Genomic DNA, 21789 nt, shown 5'->3' with positions numbered 1-21789 from the left:
ACAGTAAGTTGTGTGGTAGCCATTTGCTGAGTTCAGAGGACCCAGGAGAGTCTGAGTCCTTCCACTCACACCCTTCATGGGGGGATGTCTCCCCAACAGACTTTGCAAATGATAATGGCAGTATAGCATGGTGAGTGTGGGTACCTGATAGAATACTGCACAACATACTCAGGGCAGTAGTTCTCAGTCTAGGGAGGTTTTGAACTCCCAGAAATGGGAGATAAATTGCTTATGTCTAGGTTTTTCTAGGGAGAGGAGCCATCCCCTTCCTCAGATTCTCAAAGCCATCCGTGACAGCACTTGTCCACCTGGATTGAAGCAGGTGCACAAAGGGCCTTTTGCTAAAAACAGCCCTTGAGAGGAGGGAAGATAGCTCTGTGCTTGGGGAAGAGGGTGAAGTGATTTCCATAATACAAACTGGGGGGCTCATTCAGGCTCTGCGAGGACTTCTTTCCACACACCATCCAGCAGCCTTGGGATTTTAGTTTGAGGCAGCGTTTCCTGTGGTGTTGGTATACAAGTGTGCACCTTTGGGGGATTTTTTTGTTAAGTTTACCTTTAGATTTAAGTGCCTAAGTTTCAAACTTGAGACACATTTAAAATAAGTGGTGTCACAGGTTCGATTTCCGTATGATTATCACTATTTTTTACCTAATAGTCTGTATAGACCATATAGTAACTTTTCCATCTCTGTAAAAAGCTGTCTTTTGGGTTCTAGAAGGGCTCGGACAGGAAGCTAGATGGATCAGCACAAAACTTGAGAAGGGAGAAGAGAACAGCAGACAAATCTCCTGGGTCAGTGGAAGTCCCCGGTTGATGTGAGGGCTGTATTCCAGAACAGAATTTGTAGAGTCATTTGGCGCTCAGGTCCCGTTTTCCTATAGAACAATGGTGATGTGTGGCAGTTAGTCCCAGGGCAGGTAGCAGGAGCTCATGTTCTGCATCGGGCCGGCTCCAGGACTGAGCAGCAGAGTAGAGACTCCAGCTTGGACTGCACTCAGTGGCCAGGTGACCTCGGTTTCCTTCTCTGTGAGGGGTAGCATTGTTTGTCTGAAGGGTCGACGTGAGGGACTAGATCCAGTGCCTGGCAGAGTAGTAGTCTCACCGCAGGTAGGGTGGCTGTTGATTTTGCTGCAGAGTTGTTGTGAAGACGTGATCGTGCTGAGTCCGTTCTGTGATATGTGTTGGGTGACTGGCCCTTGGGCAGTCTCATGGGGAGTGTTGGACACGGGTGTTGGAAGCCATCAGCTTTGTCTCATCTCACTGCTGCAGTGACTTCTAGAGTGGGTGCTGTTTCCCCATATTTCAGATAAAGAAACTAGAGTCTGGCAAGTTTACGTAATTCGTGCAGGACCCTAAGGCTGGGAGGCAGTGGAGCAGGGATTCGGGTTCTGACTCAGAAGCCCACACTGATCCCCATGTCCCGGAAAGACACGGTCCACTTGCTTGAGTTTGTATATTTGAAGCTAGGGGCTCTTTTTCTTCCATTTCTTAGCCTAGGATTTAAATCCAAGTTTGTCAAAATGCACAGAGCAATTTGGTTGGACCTAATCATGACAATAGAACCTTTTGGCACCTGGGCCCCAGGAATGGTCTGTTATCATGTTACTCGCAAGCAGCCTTAGTGCCAGGAGTGAACAGGATAGTATGCGGCAAGGCTCAAGTAGCAGTTATGTGGATTTTAAGCTAGTTTAAGAGGACATTTAATTTTGGTTCAGTTCAGTTCAGTCGTTCAGTCGTGTCCGACTCTGCGACCCCATGAATCGCAGCACGCCAGGCCTCCCTGTCCATCACCAACTCCCGGAGTTCACTCAACTTGGTTCCCGAGGTTACCGTTAGACTGTACGATGTGACAATCGGAATTTGTCTGAGGCTTAGTGACCAGTTGTATGTGACTGCCTGCCTCAGGGTCCCGGGGGCCAGCCTGAGCAACTGGGGAGTGAGTCCCTGCCTCTCTATGGAGAGGTTTCTTACGCACAGTGTAGTAAAAGCTATGCTAGGGTAGGCATAGGACATTGTACACCAAGGAAAATCTCATACATTTCATTGATACCATCAGCGAAGGTGGGGCGGGAGGCTGCTGGTTTGCCACTGGCCTCCAACTGGTTGCCGTATGTCCAATGCTGTGTCTGAAGGAGGCGAGGATGTGGGCCCTGTCTTGGTAGCTTTCTCACCTTGCCAGTCGCCCTGGTCTGCCTGTGGTGACAGGCTCTCCCCTGTGCAGAGAGGCAGCAAAATACAGCACTTTAGGACTGACTTTTTAGTATTAATAATTCCTTCAATTGGCCTACCTCTGGACAGTGTCGTTAGAAGGCCGCAAAGGGAATCATTTTGCAAGCTGTCTACTTTTAAGTGACTTTGAATGGATTGGTTTGTAAATTCCTTTCACTGCTGACTGTTTATAAAGTGATGAACTTTTAAGTGATTTGTCCTTATGTTTGCTGAATTTTAATAATTTCCGTTATCAGCAAAAAAAATTTTTTTAACTCTGGGTTCAGATACCAGTTCTTGATATGTGCATCTTTAAACGCACGTTCTTCTTTTGAAGGTGTACATTTAAAAGATATATTTTAAAATTTTGGTTGTATATAAATGCATAAATAATTATACAAATATGGGTATGTGTGTTTTCAGGTTTCATCAAGGTACCATGTAACATGACTGTGGCATACATTGTTTTAAATAAAAAGTCTTGAAGACTCAGGTGAATATTAAACCTTTCACTGTTCCTGCTCTTTCACACCAGCTTGATGGTGACCCCCAGCCTGGTGGATGGTCAGTGTTTGCTTATAGGCTGTGTGGTGTTGGTTGGCTATTTGGTGTTGATTTCACACACACACACATGGACACACACGCACACGCACACACACACTCTCTCTCACTCCAGCTTATGCAGCCTGCGTTTAGAACAAATGGGACAATTTTCTGTCTTTGCACATTAGGCTGGGAAAACCAGGAAGTAGTCAGTTTATAATTAAATCTAGATAGTAAAAATAGAAAAGAAATCTTTTAGGATGACAATCAGTGTTTTTATATTTGAAACTACTGAAACACATATGGTTTTCTGCCAGAGTTGTTTCCTGCAGCATGCCCATCCTGGAAAGGTACTTCTTGAGAATCAGGGTGCATGGAAGCCTTCTGGCGTCCCTTGGTGGCTCCAGAAGGACCTGTGGTTTAAGGATCACCCCCAGTGATTGTGACTTGGCAGTCAGGGCTAGGCCTGGAGAGACGCATACAGGAGCAGAGACAGCCTGCATCCCGGGGACTGTCCGAGGCAGTCGGGTTTGTGTTCCAGACTCTGGGGGCTCCACACAGTGGTCAGGCATGCTGCCTTCTGTGTTGCCACCTTGTTCCTAATGCACATCCTCTTGAATTTCAAAAGAAATTACTTTAAGAGCCCAAAAAGCTATCGCTTGTGGTGCCCATCTTCCTGCTTACTGTCTGATAAGCTTGGGTTGTCCTGGGAGGAGGGGGGCATGCTGGGGCTCTTGCCACCTGGTGGCTCCCAGTGTGGGGCTCAGCGAGCCTGGCCTGGCCCCATGGAGGCCTGGGCTGTGGTGCCTGGTGCCGCTGGTCTGCGGAGCGCAGTCTGGGATGTGGAGGAGCCGGGCAACCACAGGTCCTAGCCCTCCTGCAGATCAGGAGCCCTCCTGGGGCCAGGAGACCCGCACGAGACTGACTGGCCCTTCTGCTGGATGCTCTGAGTGTGTTCTCTTTCTTTTGCAGAACCGTGGGTACTGATGGATGTGGCCGAGAGCCCTGACCGGGACCCTCGCTCTCCGGAGGACGAAGAAGAAGAGCAGCAGGGGCTCTCGGATGATGACATTCTGAGGGAAAGCGGGTCTGAGCAGGATCTGGACGCGGCGGGTGGGAGGGCTTCCGACTTGGAGGATGAGGAGAGCGTGGCCCCAGGACTGAGCCAGGAGGACGAGGAGAGTCGCTCCGACGAGGACGACCGGGACTCTGAGGCTCAGGAGCTGAGCAGGGGCCCAGCCAGCCCCCCTCGAGCCGAGGGGGACTGTGCCAGCGACCTGAGGGACGAGGCCTCGTCAGTCACCAGGGACCTGGATGAGCATGAGCTAGATTACGATGAGGAGGTACCCGAGGAGCCAGCCCCTGGTGCGCAGGAGGACGATGCTGAGAAGGCCGGGCCCGAGGATGACGAGGAGCGCGGAGAGGGGGCTCCTGGGGAGGAGGGGAAGGTGGGGGTCCGCACCGTGGAAGACAAGGAGCCCCCGGAAGCTGCCAAGGAGAAGAGGAAAGAGGATGACGACGGGGAGATCGACGACGGGGAGATCGATGTGAGTAGGCGCGGTGGGCGCCCTGAGGAGGGGTCGGGGGGCTGGCGCTGGGGCCCTTGCCCTGGTGGTGAGGCACTGAAGGCACGGAGACGAGCCTGGCCTGGAGTCGGCAGCTGGCAGAAGTTCCACAGACCCTCACTCATCTGTCTGGTGCTGTTCGTTGGATCGTGTTAAAACGGGATTTTTTTTTTAAAGCATTTTCTGCCTTTTGTGTGTGTGTGTGTGTGTCTTTAAGTACTATTTGAGTTAGTGTTCAACTAGAACCATTGTGGATTTCAATTCCTGTTACATTCTTGAGACTGAGGAAACTTCCTTCCAGTTTTGTCTATTATTTTGGCCATTTTTCTCTTTGTCCTCTGCTGAGGGTCTCCGCTAGACCAAGCTTCCTTGGAAGTGTCTCCTCAGGACTGCAGAAAATGGGATTGTGTGTCAGAGCACTTTGACTTTTGACCATCACATTCTTGTAACTTTATTTATATTAATCTGGCCTTTCGGGTTAAGGAGAAGGTATCTGGTAATAATTGTCTTAGTTGTGGGCAGTTGGGCTTTTATGACAGATAATCCTGATGCAAGAACTTCCATCACCATCTTTTAAGAGGTTGAATTCTGGGGAGGGAAGAACCTGAAGTCCTGCTGAGAAATGCTTTTACTAAAGGAGGGGAGAGAGGGACAGAGCAGATTGACAGGACCTGGAGTTTTACTATCCCAGGAAGGAGGTTCTGCTCGTGGGAGAGGCACTGAGGGGAGAGGCGTGAGGAATAGCTCCCAGAAATGCTCTGGATTGCAGAGGGAGGGGGTTGTTGGTTAAGTATGGGAGCTGGATTTGCCTGACATGCTGGCTTCTCCGGCAGCTAGTACATATGCCGCGTCTTGGGGCCATGGTTGTGCCTGGTACTGCTTCTCGAACTTCACGAGAACAGAACTTTGTGGGGTATTACAAGCTCATGTGTGTAGTTACAAGCTTAGAATTTTAGATCTTTTGTCTTCTCACAACTAAGCGTAGCAGGTGGTCTCCTAAGCCAGTAGGCACTGCTTGTCAGTGTTATACTTACTTACAAGGCTGCTGTCGGGACATTGTCTGTGAGCCTTCTTAGGTTCTGCCAGCTGTGCTTCCCTTGCAGTTTGGAAAATTCTCAACCAGAGGGTTGCCAGAGGAGAAAGAGATGCCACGAGACTCCAGTTAATCAGTTTGGACGACATTTGGGGCAGAAGACAAAATCATTGATGGAGGTTGCCCTTGAGTTTGGTCTCTCAGTTTACAAAAAGAAAAGCTGAGTCAGCGTCCTGGCCCTAGGACGTGGGGCTCCTGGTGACGGGACGTGCGGCCGGCAGGTCTGGGCAGTCCTCCCCCGTTAAGAATGGACGAGGTGCAAGCTCTTCTTGCTTAAGCTGTGAATAGTGTGTAGGGGAAGTTCATTGGCTTCTCAGCCTTTCCATGCTCGCATGCGGTCAGATATCTCCCCACAGGTCCTGGGGGCTCTCCCACTGCACTGAGTTAGATGTGGTGGCCTAGGACATGGCGTTGACCTGAGCTGGCCCAGGAAAACACCTGTTGTTTGGAGATAGCTGGTTTCTTCAGAAACAACATGAGAGGTAAACATCCAGGTTGACTTTCTTGCCCACTTGACCCTAGATGGTTGTTTGGTTTGGCTTGTACCTGCCTGGCCTCTAAAGAGGGCCCCAGAGCCCCGCTGGCCCCAGGCCCAGCTTCATTCAGCCACAGGGTGGCGTGTCCGTCCACAGGCACCCCCATGGGCCCTGCAGTGTGCTGGGCTCATTGTGACACGTGGGGGTGTGACCAGGCAGAGCAGAGCTTGTCGCCCCTCCAGACAGGCAGGCCTGGACAGGGCTGGGTGCTACGAATGGAGACTCGGGCCTTCATGGGAGCCCCTCTGGTTCACTCGTGCCCAGCTGCCTGCATTCCAGGCTCCTCCCCATTCTTTGATCACTTGCTTAGATGTTACGCCCTTTCTATAGGCTCTGCCCCTGACTGTTGTGTCAGGCTTGGTGCCTTTGCTGTGATTCCATAGTCTGAACTGACTGGGTCATCACTGTGTGTGTTCCTGTTGCTCTTTAGCACCCTCACCTCCGAGAACACAAGTGATTTACCCTTCTTTTAACTGAGAAGTACTTTTCTCTGTTGGGGTACACTGACCTGCTTTTTTGCTTTGTAGGCTTTGGGTCACTGGGACAGGTCAGTTGGTTTGGCGGGAGTAGGCTCCCTCTCCCCAGCTTTTCCACTTTCTTGGTGGTTTCCTTGGTAGTGACATCAGTTTGTACAATGAACCTTTGACATTCTTTTGTTTGAACCACGTGGTTTATAAGTCAGGCCTTGAGTGACTTGTACGTGCTTTGGTGAGCTACCTTCAGATACCAGTGTCCTTCTGGAAGTGCCACTTCCCTGCTGCAGTGGGAGGGGATTTTGCAAACAGGATTGTGGGCCAGCTATTTATAGCATCTAGCTTATTTGTGGAGGGGGCCGAGGGTCCCCGCCAAGGGACAGCTGAAGCATGGGTGAACTTGACTTAGTCAGCGGTCTCACCTGTGCTGGCAGCTCAGACAGCTGGATGGCGCGAGGGGCCGTGTGTGCCTTGTGTGGTCCTGCACGGAGCCTCCTCCCTCAAAGGAGCCTTTGCAGACTCCAGGCCTTCCATCTTTGGCCCTTCCATCGTCTCCTCTGCTTTGTGACTTGATTCTGTTTTTATGTCTCGCATGTCATCTGGTTAACAAAACTTTGGCACCTGGAGCATGCCATCCACTTGGGAAGGGGCGGAGTATTCTGTTCCCTTCCTGCTCTGGTCAGTGACTGTTGCACTGGTAGGGTGGCTGCTCAGAGACGGCGGGACAGGGCCCGCACCCCGAGTGGACTGTCCACACAGATCCTCAGGCAGAAGTGATGGCTCTTGGCCCAGCCAGGGATGAACACACCTTGGAAGCCTTTTCTTTGCATATGGGCTTTGTCTTTTCTCATGTTCACTTCTGCCTGCTCCTTTCACATCTGGACATATAGTATGTTCTACCAAAGGATTTAGGGGCTTAGGAATCTGGGGCATTCGCAGCACTGCCCTCTGGTGGGAGGCGGAGAAGCAGCCGCGGAGGCCTGGCCCCAAGGGATTCAGTCAGGCCTGCCGCCTCCCTCTGCTTGGCTAATGGGGGCTGGACCACTGTGCTTGCTTAGCCCAGCAGCCCAGAAGCTCTGGGGTAGGAAGGCTACGCTCCAGCCAGCACCCAACATGCTGGAACCTGTTTGTGGTTTGTGTTTATTGCTTCGTGCACAGGTCCTGGGTCCCCTCACAGGTGCTGCTCCACATCCCATCACCGATTGGAGACCAGAACATCGTCTCTGGCCCCGAAGGGTGTGCATGCAGGATTATAGACCTGAACTGCTACCTCACTATACAGGTGCAGAACTGTGGGCTCAAGGAGTCCCTGGTTGGCCCGCTGGCCCCTGGGCCTGTGCCCTGGGGCACGTGCCTGCATCTGCTTCCTTATCTGCTGTGGCCGGGGAGGTGCTGGGTTGGAAATGAGTTCTTTTTGTTGTTGAGGTCATACCCCGGCTTTGTGGTTTTGTTTTGTTTTAAGGAAAATAACCCACACAAAGGAGAAGGTAGAAGTCACCTGTGCTCCCCTTGCTCACATTTGACGTGTTGCCTCTGAGGGGATTTTCTTGTCACGATGCTGATCACCCACCACGTGTGTCCCCTAAGGCCTGGGTGGGAGCTCTGGATGCTGGAAGGGTGGGGAGGAGGGCAGGGCTGGGGCTGGGGGGCCAAGTCCACGGTCATGGTAGCAGGAGGAGAACCCACGCCACCTCATGCCCTGTGCCCCATGCATACTCAACCCAAGGAGTTACCTTGTTCTCCCCAGATTTGTAAACTGTAGAGGGGCCTGGCGCAAGCTCCCTAAGTTAGTTGTTGGTGCCCTTTTAGCTGTTTATAGACCCACCAGTTTGCTTCTTGGGACACCTGCTCTCTGCTGGCTCTGCTCTAGGTCATGGGATCAGGGGCTACCCACTGGAATTCCTGCCAGTTACAGCCCTGACCTGGTGCTGGGAGCACTGGGGGCTGGCTTTAGGGACATCCTTCTTGAGTTGTATTAGCTTGAAACCCTTTATAAGATCTCAGAACTCCTTGTGTTCGTCACTCGAAAGGCCATTGTGCTAAATGAATGGTTAGTTGATGATTGAGAATATTCTCCTGCTGGGTGATTTATTGATGCTTTCGTCTGGCGTCTGAGAAGTGGCTGAGCTGGGCAGCTGGCTCCTGATTGCTCTTGTGAATATTGAGAGTAACATCTCTGCAGAAACAGATCTCTAACCTGATCGAGTGCACAGGCTGTGAATCTTGGTTTTTTAAAAGCAGTTGCTCTGTGCTCATCATTTCAATTCCTGTGCATTGATTTCCAAACAAAACAGAAGAGTTGAATGAGTTCTGACCTCTCAAAAGAGTTTTGTTTTTCTGATGAGAACAAACAGAATCCGCTCTCAGCTCCGATGTGAGCATCTGTATGACCCGTGACAGCACATGAGGTGGTAGTGTAGGACCCATGCCTGAGGAAAGCAGGAAGGAGGACAGGGCTGGGAGACGGGGGTGGGGGGACCAGGGGGTGATGTTGATCACAGGGTACAAACTTTCAGTTATTAGGTGAATAAATTCTCAGGACCTTTAAAAAAACTTGTTACTTTCTCTAAAAGAAATCATTCTGCTGGTTCTCTTAAGAGAGAGAGCTCTCAGGCATCTGTTCTTTTTTTTTTTACAAAATACTTCTTAATAACTTGGTGTTTTTAAGGCAGAAATTACACAAATATTTAAGCTTTGGAATAAGTCACCTTAAGTCCAGGGTTTGTCTCCAGTGTTTCTTCACTCAATGAAAAGTGTTTATGGTGAGTCCGATGCTGCGCTTGGAGCAACAGCAAAGAAAAGCGAATGGCGCCATCTGATCAGCAGCCTCGGCAGCTGGGGCTGTGTCCGGGGTTGGGGGCTGTGGGGCCTCTGACTCAGGCTGTGTGTTACCCGCCGGGGAGGAGAGGCGAGAACATGGTCAGGCCAGACTCACCGCGGTCACAGAGCTGTGGGGAGTGTGCGGAGGGGTCACGGGTGTGGGTGCCCATCCAGAAGCAGTCCCTAAGCTGAGTGGGACGGGCAGTCATTTGGACGAGGGCAGTGCTCCAGATGAGAGGAGGGTCTCCCAGGCCTCTGCCCTGCTTGTGGTTCCCTTGTGTTGACCACACGAGGGCGCTCTGGAATGGTCTGGGGCCTGTGGACCAGGAGGGGCTCTATCCTGGACTTAGCATCTTAACTACATCAACAGGGCGCTGGATCCCTGTTCGGGTTAGGGGCCATCCTGGGCTGGGGTTTCAGCTCAGGGGCACAGGTTGGGGGCTGGGGAGAGTGCAGAGCAGTGGTCCAAGTTGCTCTCTGAAATTCCTGGAGGAGAGACCCACCCCGACTGTGGTCTTGAAACCCTCCTGCATTGTAAAACCAAGGTTAGGAACTCTGGGCCAGAACAGAAAGAGAAGGCCCAGGTCTAAGCTGAAGCGGATCTGCTTGCTGACCTGAGTCGCCTAAATTACCTCCTCCTCAGCCCTAGACTTGTAAATTAGAGAAAGTGCCTAGTTTAAATGACACAAAATATTTTGTCCTATAAATTTTAAGTGTAAAAAATATTAAAAACCTGAAGTGTGGCCATTTCCTGCCCAGAATTGCTAATTAAGAGAACTGTGATGACAGCCTGGCCTGTGTCGCACGTCACATACATCACAGAACGTTGTTTCTTGGTGTTCGCTGTGACGTGGCAGTCTGTGGGTGAGCTTTGATCATCCCCATCGCCCGATGAGGAGGAGTCTCAGGTTTGGAAGTGTGTATGAACGTGGCCACGTGAGTCGCGTGGCCATACCCTTTCTGGTTTAGGGAGTGCCGTGTGCATTGGTAGGTGTCCCTCCCGCCTCGTCACCTCATTCAGATGAGTCTGTCTTATTTGTCAAGATGACACTTTCTTTGTCTTGATGACACTGTCTCTGTTTCAGGACGATGATCTGGAGGAGGGTGAGGTGAAGGACCCCAGTGACAGGAAGGTGAGGCCTCGTCCCACCTGCCGATTCTTCATGAAAGGTAATTGTCTGCGTGAGGGGCCTCTGTGTGGCCCATTGGTGTGACCTCGGCCATTCCCGGGACAGAGGTGGTGGTTCAGCCCTGAGCCTGGGCAGGGCTGTTCTCGGGGCCGCGGTGACCGTCTCTGGTGGTAGCAGTGGCAGAGCCTCGCTCTCAGCCGTGGGCCTTTCCTGGTCACTCTTGTGCCTTGCTCGGAGGGCAGCCAGCCTGCTTGTTTCACCCTGGGCTCCAGCCCATCCGCCCAGCACAGACCCGTGTCTCCACTGTAGACAGCATCACTCCTCGTCTGAGTGGTCCTTTTTCTAAGGCCACGTGCCCCAGCCGCCAGCTGTGACATTTCCCAACTCTGCAAGGAGAGTTCCCGCTTGTTACCAGGTGTCAGAGGCTGGAATGGAGCCTGTAGAAGGGTCGGCCTCTGAAGTCAGCAAGGCCCCTCGCTCCTGCAAAGCGGACGGAGTGAGTTGAGTGGCTGTGACAGAGAAGGTGTGACAAGGGGCTCTCAAGCCCAGGATGCGTGTGTCGGGGCTGCTCCGGCACAGCGCCGTCCGGCATGTCTGTGATGGAGCGGCCCCTTGCACCGGAGGAAGGTCTTCTGCCCAGGCTTGCTGTGACCCTAGACACCTCGCGCACTGACCCAGCCTACCTGTGCAGCCTAACGTTCACGAGAGCTTCCTGTACTTCTTTTCCAGATGTTGTGACACCATTGTCCACTCCTCCACCAATATCAAATTCCATACCATTCAGAGGCCAGGTTAAAGGTACAAAATATATGATATTCATCTCTCTAGTACCGCACAGTCCCCCTGCTCCGGAGGCCAGACTCCTTTCTTCTGGATCCAGAATCCTGCCATGACGCCAGGGGTAGGGGGAGGCTCCGAGGGCAGGCTCCCAGGGGCCGCGTGCACCTGCACGGGGGGCGGGGCGGGGTGGGGGGCGGCGGTGGAGCCCCGTCCTGCGGTGGCCTCTAACGAGCCCTTCCCTCATACCAAGGTGACCAAGGATGCAAGCGCCTGGGAGCGCTCGGGGCCCTGGTCAGCGCGTCCTCTTGGCTGTGCTGTTTCTGTGCTGCTCGTTGCTGCTGTGGGGTGGCCCCTCTGTGCAGCCATGTGCGCCATTCCCTGGATGGGAGCACAGCCACCCTAAGGATGCAGATGAATGTGCAGCACCTTTTAGAAAGTAAATGCTTACAGCTTCTCAAAGCCTGTGGTATTTGAAGTGTCAGTGTTTCAGAAAACGTAAACTTAAGCCAAAGACTTTCTTGCCATAGAGAGTTCAGTCTGTCTCTGGAATTTCTGGAGTAAATCAATGGAGCCCGTGGAGCCTAACACACACGCATGCACACACATGTGCTGCGATCATTTCCAGATAGCACTGTGCACAGACCTTGTGGTTAGAAGTCTGGCCACGGCCAGGACCTGCCAGAGGCCCCGTGGCAGCAGAGCAGGAGGCTGCAGCATCCACCTTTGAGGGCACAGAAGCTCTGGTCAGGTGCTTGGTGTCTCACTGCTGAAGGACTTGCCAGAATTTAGCTCCAGAAGCACACACACTACAAAGCGAAGCTGGTGGCCGTACCCAGAGGAGTATCGCAGTGTGCTGGAGGGGGTGCCCTCTCCAAGGACGTCTGCGGGCGGGGGTGGGTCATAGCACAGCAGGGGAGGGGCCTCAGATCCCACTGAGTGCCCGGGTGGGGTTTCAGGGAGTGACACCTCCCACACAAAGTGTCAGGCCTTTCTTGGTAGAGAAGTCAGAAGCTACTGGTAAGCAGTGTTTTTTGCAGTTTAATTGGCCACATTCAGTAACTTGTTTCAGAAATATACTTTTTAATTTATAGTGACCCTTCCCCAAATATTCTATACATTCTATAGAATAATGTGATAGATACTTCTTTGGATGTTTTGAGACATATCTCTTGCCTTTCCTTAGGAGAAATTGTGAGTGTAAACGTTTTTGCTTGTATGCAGTTTAAAAGATTATAAGTTGAGATGAATGCGTTTCGGTTCTCTCCAATAGCAAGAGTCACTGTAAAATAAAGTTTGCTGTGTCTGGTGAGGATGTGGAGAAACAGAACCTTATACCCTGGGCACAGCTTGCTCAGAGTGTGTGATGGAGAGGGCTGCGTCTGAGCCAGCCGCTCCCCTCCTAGGTGTGTCCTGAGCCACACGGAGACTTGTACACAAATGTTCATAGCAGCATAGTCACAACAGGCAGAAAGTAGAAACAGCTCCAATGCCCATCAGCTCGTGAAGGGATAAACAGGATGTGGTCCTTCCATACCAGGGAATAATAAAAGCAGTATGGTTGCACCCGAGGACACTGCTGGTCACTAACAGCCCATATTGTATGATTCCACTTATGGGAACTGTCCAGGGTGGACAGATCCATAGAGACAGAAAATGGGCTGGTTACTGTCCAGGCCAGAGCGAGAGGGGCAGCCACTGAGTACAGGGTTTCACTTTGGGAGGTGGAATGTCCTAGAATTATGTAGTAGCAATGGTTGCACAACTTTGTGAACATACTAAAACCCACTGAATGGTGCCCTTAAAATAGAAGTATTTTATAGTATGCGAATTATATCTTAATTTGAAAATACTTAAACAATGTTTGTTAGGTATATTTCTATTACAGGTTGTGATCTGCAGATTGTTAAGTTGCCCAATGGCACCCCACTCCAGTACTCTTGCCTGGAAAATCCCATGGACAGAGGAGCCTGGTGGGCTGCAGTCCACGGGGTCGCTAAGAGTCGGACACGACTGAGCGACTTCACTTTCACTTTTCACTTTCATGCATTGGAGAAGGAAATGGCAACCCGCTCCAGTGTTCTTGCCTGGAGAATCCCAGGGACGGGGGAGCCTGGTGGGCTGCCGTCTATGGGGTCGCACGGAGTCGGACATGACTGAAACGACTTAGCAGAAGCAGAAGTTGCCCAAATGGACACATTGATATTTGTAACCAGTGAGAACAACAGTGTACTTAGGAATACAAGTTGAAACATTTTAAAGTACCCGTACTTTGTTTATGGTATATTTTCACCTCTTACCTACTTAGATTGAGTCATGAAAACATGAAGTTATGTCCACAAAGGCATAAATAGCGTTTTCTGTCAATTGTCCTTCTCCTGGGTCTCTGATTACTTGGCTGTCAGTAGCACCCAGCCTGTTCTGCAGACCAGGCCTCCTGTGTCTGCTTCTTCCTGCCCCCACCCCCACCCCCACCCCCACTTTCTTCCTCTTGATAAAATTGTGGTAAAAAACGCAACATAAAATTTACCATCTTACCTGTTTTTAAGTGTCCATTTCATTGGCCTTCACTGTGGCCATCACCACCATGGGCCTCCAGAGCTCCTTTCATTATGGGAACCTGCAACTGTCTGCACTAGACACAAGCTCCCGGCCCTCGGCCTCTGCCCACCTTGTCCCCGTGAAGTTGAGTACCCCGTGTGCCTAACAGAAGTACAGTCTCGTCCTTTTGTGATGGGCCCATTTCACTCAGCACAGTGTCCTCAGGGTTCACCGCGCTGTAGCAGCGTCAAGATGGAGTAACAGTCCATGGTGGGGGTGGATCACGTTGTGCTAGCCCAGCGCCCGTCAGTGGGCACCTCGGTTGCTTCCTTGTTGGACCTGTTGTGATAATGCTGCTGGAACATGGGTGTGCAGACGTCTTTTTGACACCTTCGTCTCCAGTCTTTTGAGTATACCCCCAGAAGTGGGATGGCCTGGTTGTGTGGTAGTTAGGTCTTGAAAGTTTTAGAAACTGCCCTACTGTTGTCCACGTGGCTATACTGTTTCACATCCCACCACGTCGCCTGGGGTTTAAGCTCTCTCCTTGTTGACGCCCATTTTCTGGTTTTGCAATAGTGAGTGTCATCATGGGTGTGGTGAGGTGTCTCCCCTGGGTTCTGATTTGCATTTCTCTCATAAGTGATGTGGAGCATCTCTTCAAGTGCTTTTTGGCCATTTGTGAATCTTCTTTGGAGAAGTGCTTACTGCCCATTTTTTAACCCCTGTATCCTCTGGTGTTTAAGGCAGGAGGTCTCCAGGTATGTTCTTGCGACCTAGGGGCCCCTGAAGTCAGAGCCTCAGTGAGACTGAGTGCACCACTCGGTAGGGGCCATGTGCTGCACATGCTGTGAAACAGCGTCCGTGATTAGTTTGAGGTTAGGTCTTTTCGTAAATAACTTTATTGAGGTATAATTGCCGTGCCATAAAATCCATCTACTTTAAGTGTCCAGTTGAATGGTTCTTATTAGTTTAGCAAGTTGTGCAGCCAGCACCAAAGTCCAGGTGTAGAATATTTCCTTCGCGCCACCACAACCCCTCAGTGTGTGTCTTTTTGCTTTTCTAACAAAACTGCAAGCACTCACAGAGCTCCTTCGCTGCCCCTGAAGCTTGAGGGGTGCCTCCAGGGAGGGCTTGCCAGGTGTGGCCATGAGCCCAGTCCTGTTGCCTCCAGGACACTGAGAAGGCCAGGACAGTGGCTGCTGATAAGGTCAGGCTCTCAAGTGAAAAATCAGCGTTAGGAAACTTGACAGCTTTGCAGGATTTGATGACTTTTCCAAGCGACTGTTGTGTGATGTCACAAAGTCATACCTGGGTAGAAAGCCATTCACAGTTCAAGATGGAGCCCCCCAGGAGTCAGAGAAGTTCAGTGGCAGGGGTGGGGGAGTTCCTGGCCAAAGCCTCAGAGGGCATGCAGAGTCTGGAGAGGCCTCAGGGTCTCCCAGCGGCTGCAACTCTTCCCCTGAGCCACCCCCAGAACAGGCTAAGTTTCCTCAAAATATGTTGATAAAACCTTTATGTTAACAAATATTGTTAACATAAATTACATAGGTTATATTTTATGTCTTCAAATTTTCTCAGTTTTAATATCAATAAATAAAATCATTATGGAGACTCTTAGGGATCCTGAAACCGAAAAGTTACACAAACCACTGTTTTCAAGTCTGTCATTTATAAAGAAGCAGCCCAGAAACTATTTTTATTCTTTCAACTACCATAATGAATAATGACTATTCCTGAAGAAGTCGAAGCAGCTCAGCACAGATGACCTGGTTGTCTGTCTTTGTCACAGTTCTGTGAAGAGGGGCGCACTGACTTCTGGGTTCTTACATTAAGTTTGTGTTCACTGAGTTTTATGCCTTTTAGAGGAAACATTTGTAGAACTTGGGTTTTTCCTTATTAGATTTTTATATATTCTGTTTTCAAGAAGTATTTTTTTAAAAAACCATGAAGCACTTTAAACTTATTTTGACAATCCCTATTTTTATTAGTTATTCTGAGTTGTTCAAATTAACAGGAAATGGGACCGAGGAATATCTAAATAAGTCTTGTTTATAAACAAGAAAGTCTTTGTTTAAAATTCTAGTGTGAAGAAAGCATTTTGTGTGGAAGCCAGAGGGAGAGTGTAAAATCATCTCCGCTGTTGTGGGAGGCACCACAGGTGTGGTGCCATGCTGGTTAGAAATGCCCGCAGAGGCACCTCACTGCCCTCTGGTCAGACTAGCAGTCAGAACTTTTAAGGTCTGGTGGTGTTTCTGACCGACAGGGGCTCCTGGGTCTGCTGTGTGGGGCGTGCTTTCTGTCATCTGTGTTTGGGTCTTTGGTGTCTGCTAAGACTGAGGCAGGCTGTGTGTGTGTGTGTGTGTGTGTGTGTGTGTGTGTGTCTGACAGGCACCTTTGTTGACATGTATTCCTGTGACCCTCCCACCCACCACTACACTGTGTCCTTTTTTTTTTTTACCTTTGGCGGCACCACTTGGATTGTAGCCAAGTCCTCTGCTTGTTCCCTTTGGGCTCCTGTCCCTGTCTGTGCAGATCCCTTACCGAACTGTAATCCTGTTTCATCATACATTCACAATCCACATAAATTTTCTGGTAGTAAAATTTCATTTAGAAGCAGAAGAGAGTTTTTAAACCTGTAAATCTATTTTTGCTTCCATTTCCTGGAGAATTTTTTTCCCAAACAAATTGCTTTCTTAAATTATGAAAGTAATGTGTGCTGACAGAGAGTCAAAACAGTTATCCTGATACAGTTGGGGTGTATCCTTATAGACTTCTTTCTGCATAATTGAAAATTCACTTTTCAAAAGGCTGGTGGGATTGCACTGTTCTTGCCACTCTTCCTGCCTGCAGGCGCGGGACGCCTGCCCTTGCATGTATGTAGACCGCCCACACTTCCTGGAGCAGCCTCCTCCGTCTCTTTGGAGGCCCTGGGCCCAGACACAGGCAGTCTCAACTCCTCTCTCTGCTCATTCACCGGCTCCTCCTCCCTGCCCTTAAAACCTGAGGAACCAAAGAGCTTTTTTGTTAGTAGGTCAGGGGTGATGTTTTTGTTTTGTTTTGAAAATTCAAATACAAAAAGAACAAAGAATGACATACTCATTTACCCCCACCCATATATTAGATTATTTTAGATTTTAAATATTATAGAAATGCTGTGGTTTATTTTGTTAATATTTTTATGTGCTTGCAATTTTTTTGTTACTTTTTAACTGCATGAGCAGTGTGAACTGTGATGGGAGTTTATGAGAGTCAGGCGATGAATAAGTGGATATTTTGGAATTCTTTATTTAGATGTATGACTGCATATTCTTTTTTATTTAAAACTGTCTGAGTCTCTGGGGTTTTGAAGCCCCTGTAGTGTTTCCCAGTCTCTGTCTTGCATGTGATCTCTCAAACACTTTTAGAAATTATAAACTTAGTTGGTTATTTTTGCATTCCCAGAGAAGCAATTTTTTTTAAGCATACTTTATTCCTTATTTAATTTGGAGCCATATGTTATTATGTTGGTTTTAATACAAATTGAAATGCTCATAATGTTTAAAAGGTAAAATTTAGTGTTTCCTTAAATATCAAATGATTATTTCTCTTAAATTTACATGATATAAGGAAAAACTTTTTTGACAGAAATATTCAAATGAAATATTTTGTTTAGGAGTGAATATATATTAAAAGATGGCTTACAGTTTAACTACGTGCTAACGAATGAAAATGTTTTCTAAAACCACTTAGATATTATATGCCATATTTATTTTTTAAGCCTGTGCACATATTACCTATTCAAAAAATTAAATTAAAAAAAACCATTCACTCACTAATTAAATTTAAAATGTAGTCTTCTCTGTCCTGAAAAGTTAAGTGGTTTTCCTGAATCTTAGTGTTCTGTTGCTGAATAATGCTAAAAGTCAACCCTTTTAGTTCTTTGTTGTAAAGTATAAACACCGCATTTATTATAGTTGTCTATGTGTTCTCTCTCTAACCCATTTTTTTAAGTACCAGAAATAGCCTGCAGTGGCTTGTTAGGAGAAATGCAGATGTACAGAGCTGGTAAAGATCACCCTGGCATAAACTGGCAGAATTCTGATCGCTCTCATACTTCTCGATGATTTCTGTTTCAGTATGGGGCTCTCTTGAGTCAGAATCACAACCCTGTCTGTGCACCTTCGGGTGTGTATGTCCTGAGCTGTGAAACCCGAGGCAGGGCCACCCCGATTACCGGGATGCTCTGGGTGTCTCTGTTTAGGGGAGATGAGCTGCTCTCATGGTGACTGTGGGGGCAGGGTCCTGTGTGAGCCCTAAGGTGCTGCTCGCAGGGCGGCCCAGACTGTCCAGGCCTGCCTGCATGGTCTCGTGGGATGGACAGGGCTGTGCTCGGCCCGCTGCCTGGGTGTCGTGCCGGTCGCCAGTGGAGCAGGGGGAGCTGAGCTGTGCACATGGGCCAGGCCCCCCGACCTGCCTCTTGTTTCCACAGGGAACTGCACCTGGGGCATGAACTGCAGGTTCATACACCCTGGGGTCAACGACAAGGGCAACTACTCCCTCATCACCAAGGCCGAGCCCTTCCCCCCCAATGGGGCCCCGCCGCTCGGACCGCACCCCCTGATGCCTGCCAACCCATGGGTATGTGAACACCATGAACGCCATTCCTTGCTGGCAGATCACATCTAAACTCTGTTTGTGATGTTCCAGCTCAAAGACATGAATACATCTTGTGTGTAAGACATTTCTAGGCTGCCACGGAGGCCAGAGCTCCCTTCCAACCCCCTGGTTGTCCCCAGCTAGAGGCCACCATAGGCTTGGGGCAGCCAGTCAAGGGAGGGAGGGTGAGAGAGGAGAGCAGGCAGGACCCGCTGGGGTTTCACTTGATATTTTTGCTCCCGCATTTCTAAGTTTTGCTTCCTGTTGTAACTTTTTGCTTACTGTTTCTTATAGGGCGGGCCTGTAGTAGATGAAATTTTGCCTCCACCCCCTCCAGAACCCCCCACAGAGAGTGCCTGGGAACGAGGACTCCGGCACGCAAAGGAGGTAACAGACCAGCGGAAAGCCTGCGAAGGAAAGCACTAGTGGTGGTCCTCGCACAAAGCCAGCGTTTCTGCCTCTCCGAGGCTGCTGGGTCATCCAGAGGCCGGGGCCATGCCGCTTCCCCTGTGGCCTCTGGATCTGGAGAAGCCATCTTTCCTGGGGAAGCACAGTGTTCACCCACCTCCCCCTTCTCCCTCATCCTCAGCCACACCTGGTACCTGGCACCTGGCTCCCGGTGCCCAGGCTTACCCCGCTTGGCTCTGGGCCTTCCCTTCAGGGAAATGACCGGCTAAAGCAGAGCCGTTCCCGCCCACTCCCCGAGCTCCACCCCACTCTGGGTGCCTCTCCTGCCTAGAGAACCTTCCCTTGCCCCCTCACTGAGTGCATGTCTGGAGCCCCCAGTTCAAGGCCAGGACTAGGAACAGGAAGTCAGACATAGGTGAGCTGAGTGCAGGGTGTGCTGGGCCTCCAGGGATGGGGCCCTTGTGGGGTCCCGTGTGCCTCCCAGCACAGAGCTTCAGCAGATCCCTACTGGGCGCTTGGTCATGCTCCTCTGGCATGCCAGCCCAGGCATCAGGGGTCAGTCAGGATAGGACACCCTGTGTTTCCTTAGCAGTAACAGTGTTGGCTTCTCTTTTTACAATGGTAGGTTTTGAAAAAAGCAACCATTCGAAAAGAACAGGAGCCTGATTTTGAAGAGAAAAGGTTTACAGTGACCATTGGTGAAGATGAGCGAGAGTTTGACAAAGAAAATGAAGTTTTCCGAGACTGGAACTATCGGATCACGAGAGATGTCAGAGACACAGCGTAAGGAGTGGTTCTGCCTCTGCTTCCCCCGTTGAGAGCTCAGCGTCCCCGGCTGGGTGGGGCCCAGGCTCTGGGGAGCAGCAGCACAGAGGTTCCCAGGGCCTGGGGTCCTGTCCACACCCCTGGGCTGAGAATGGCCTTCTTGAGGTGCTGCAGACAGTTTGCAGCTGACTTTCCTTGTTTTTCTTCTGAGAGGGTATGTTTGAGTGCCATGCCAGGGCCTTGGGACTGTAGAGGGCTCACATCCATTGGGGTTCCTATGAACTCTGAGGGGGTTTACAGCTGTTCCTAAAGCCCCTGGGCCCCAGGTCTCTCCCACCTTCCCCCAGGCTCCCTAGGAACCAGGAGAAGCTGTAAAATTTGTCCCAAAACCCAGGAGTGTGGCAGGTTTCTTCACTGTTGCTTCCAGACATTTTATCATGGGCCTTTTAAATAGATTGCAGAAGCACATGTGGCTGAGACCCCCGTCAGCCCTTGAGGAGCTGTGTGGTGCCCCCACACAACCCGGGCCCCAGCACCTACTCCGTACTCAGCCTGCTCAGCTTCAGGCAGGGCGGGCCAGGTCTCTCCCCAGCAGGCGGCTTCAGCAGCCCCCTGGTCTCACAGCAACACCATGCGAGGGGCCTTCCTACTGGAAAGCACAGCCCTGGTTTCCGGCTAAAACAACAGTCAGGGGCACAGAGAAAGGCTGTGGGATCAGCTCTGTGTTTCCACAGTCACTGCCACAGCCGCCCGTCTAGGCCTGAGGCTGGAGGGTGTGGAAGCTGTCTGGCTATTGGGAGCGAACAGGGCTGTCACCTAGCAGCACAGCCCCGGGTTCACCCCACCAGGGCCCCAGGAGTGTGGGGGGAGATGCCCTAGAAAGTAGCCACCGGAGGCTTTGTGGAGGCAGTGCAGGCTGGAGGGGGCCATGGGCCTCTCTGAGCTCTGGGCACCTCTGTTTCTCCTACTAGTTTACCCAACGGGAAGGGTTAGTCTGGAGCCAAGAATCCCTGAAAGAAGCTTGAGGGCCCAGCTGCTGTTGGGTGACCATCCCCTTCTCACACACGCACGTGTTTGTGCGCACACACACACACACACACTCCTGGGCTCCAGGCCCCGTGCAGGTCCTCTGGGTCGGTGTGTGAGGAGGGCCCTCCTCTTCCAGGGCATAGGAGCATCCTGTCCCCATGGCTGAAGGTCCACCTCTGTCACCCACACCAGGGTCTGCGCCCAGACCTCCTGTTTTATTCCTTGGATCTGTTTCTTCATGACCTGGCCCATCTGTGATGTTGTGAGGTCTCAGAGGGTGTCTTTTTTTCCCCCCTAATTTTTGGCTGTGCCACGTGGCATGAGGAATCTTAGTTCCCCGACTAGGGATTGAACCCGTTACCCCCTGCAGGGGAAGCGTGGTGTACTAACCCCTGGACACCAGGAAAATCACACAGAGGGTGTATCTTATCCTTCCCAGGGTTTCTTGGCTGGTCTTGCATGTCTTGTGTCCACGTGAACCTGAGGATCAGTTGTCTACCCACATGAAGAACCTTGTCAGCATTTTTACTGAGATTGCCCTAAATTTATAAATTAATGAAGGGATTTGTAAATTAACTGACTTCTTGGTGATGGTCAGTTTTCCTTTGCGAAGATGAGGGATGTGATCTTATTCACCTGTGCTTTTGTGTCTGTCGAGAGTGTTGAAGTTTTCCTCAAGTAGGTTCTGCGTGTTTCTGGTTAAATGTATTGTTACCTTGTTCCTCAGTATGTCTCCTTCCTTGCTGGTTAAATGGGGTTTTCTCTACCCTCCTCACTGGCTATTGTCTAGAATTATCTATGTGCCTTACTGGGCTCTTCTTGCCGCTTGAATTGGCTTCACCATCATGTCATGGCTTTCACATATGGTGTCATTTAATTTGCACATTGAGATGGCTTGGGGGCTCCTGGAGTCTGGTTGCGGTGGTGCCCCCAGCACACTGGGTTGTCTCAGAGGCACTGGCCTTCCTTGCCCATTGGGATCTTAATGGGAACACCTCCCTGTTTCCAGTGAATAAGGTGCTGGCTTTAATTCTTCAGTGTATAAACATCAGTATCTATCACATTAAGAAAGTGTCATTTCCTCCTCTCATTGGGAAGGGGTTGGGTTTTTGTCACAATCGTTTTCACCATCTGTAGGTGTTATCCTTTGATTTCTCTGTAGGTCTGTGATTTTGTTTAGTATATTCAGTTTCTAATATTGACTCAGCCTTGCAGTCTTTCTCTTTTTTTTTTTTAACGTGTCTAAATCCTGGCAACTATTTT

General features: G+C 50.3%; 1 protein-coding gene across 4 annotated transcripts in view; it reads left to right on the top strand.

The window, feature by feature from the left end:
* The window catches only part of ZC3H18 (zinc finger CCCH-type containing 18), a 42796-nt gene that overhangs the window by 2563 nt on the left and 18444 nt on the right, over positions 1-21789 (top strand). For 2 of the 4 annotated variants that reach the window (XM_070388566.1, XM_014477201.2), the window contains exons 2-7: positions 3727-4301; positions 10327-10411; positions 11101-11169; positions 18158-18306; positions 18619-18711; positions 19358-19515. In XM_070388566.1, coding sequence (XP_070244667.1) covers positions 3741-4301; positions 10327-10411; positions 11101-11169; positions 18158-18306; positions 18619-18711; positions 19358-19515 — 1115 coding nt within the window. In that variant the 5' untranslated portion in view covers positions 3727-3740. The remainder of the gene's footprint in view (positions 1-3726; positions 4302-10326; positions 10412-11100; positions 11170-18157; positions 18307-18618; positions 18712-19357; positions 19516-21789) is intronic. The other 2 variants (XM_070388568.1, XM_070388567.1) reach the window with 1 other exon arrangement.

The sequence above is a fragment of the Bos mutus genome, chromosome 18 (genome assembly GCF_027580195.1).
Source record: "Bos mutus isolate GX-2022 chromosome 18, NWIPB_WYAK_1.1, whole genome shotgun sequence".
In the NCBI taxonomy this organism is placed as follows: Eukaryota; Metazoa; Chordata; class Mammalia; order Artiodactyla; family Bovidae; genus Bos; species Bos mutus.
The sequence above is the reverse complement of the archived record's forward strand: the minus strand, read 5'-3'. Positions and strand labels throughout refer to the sequence as shown.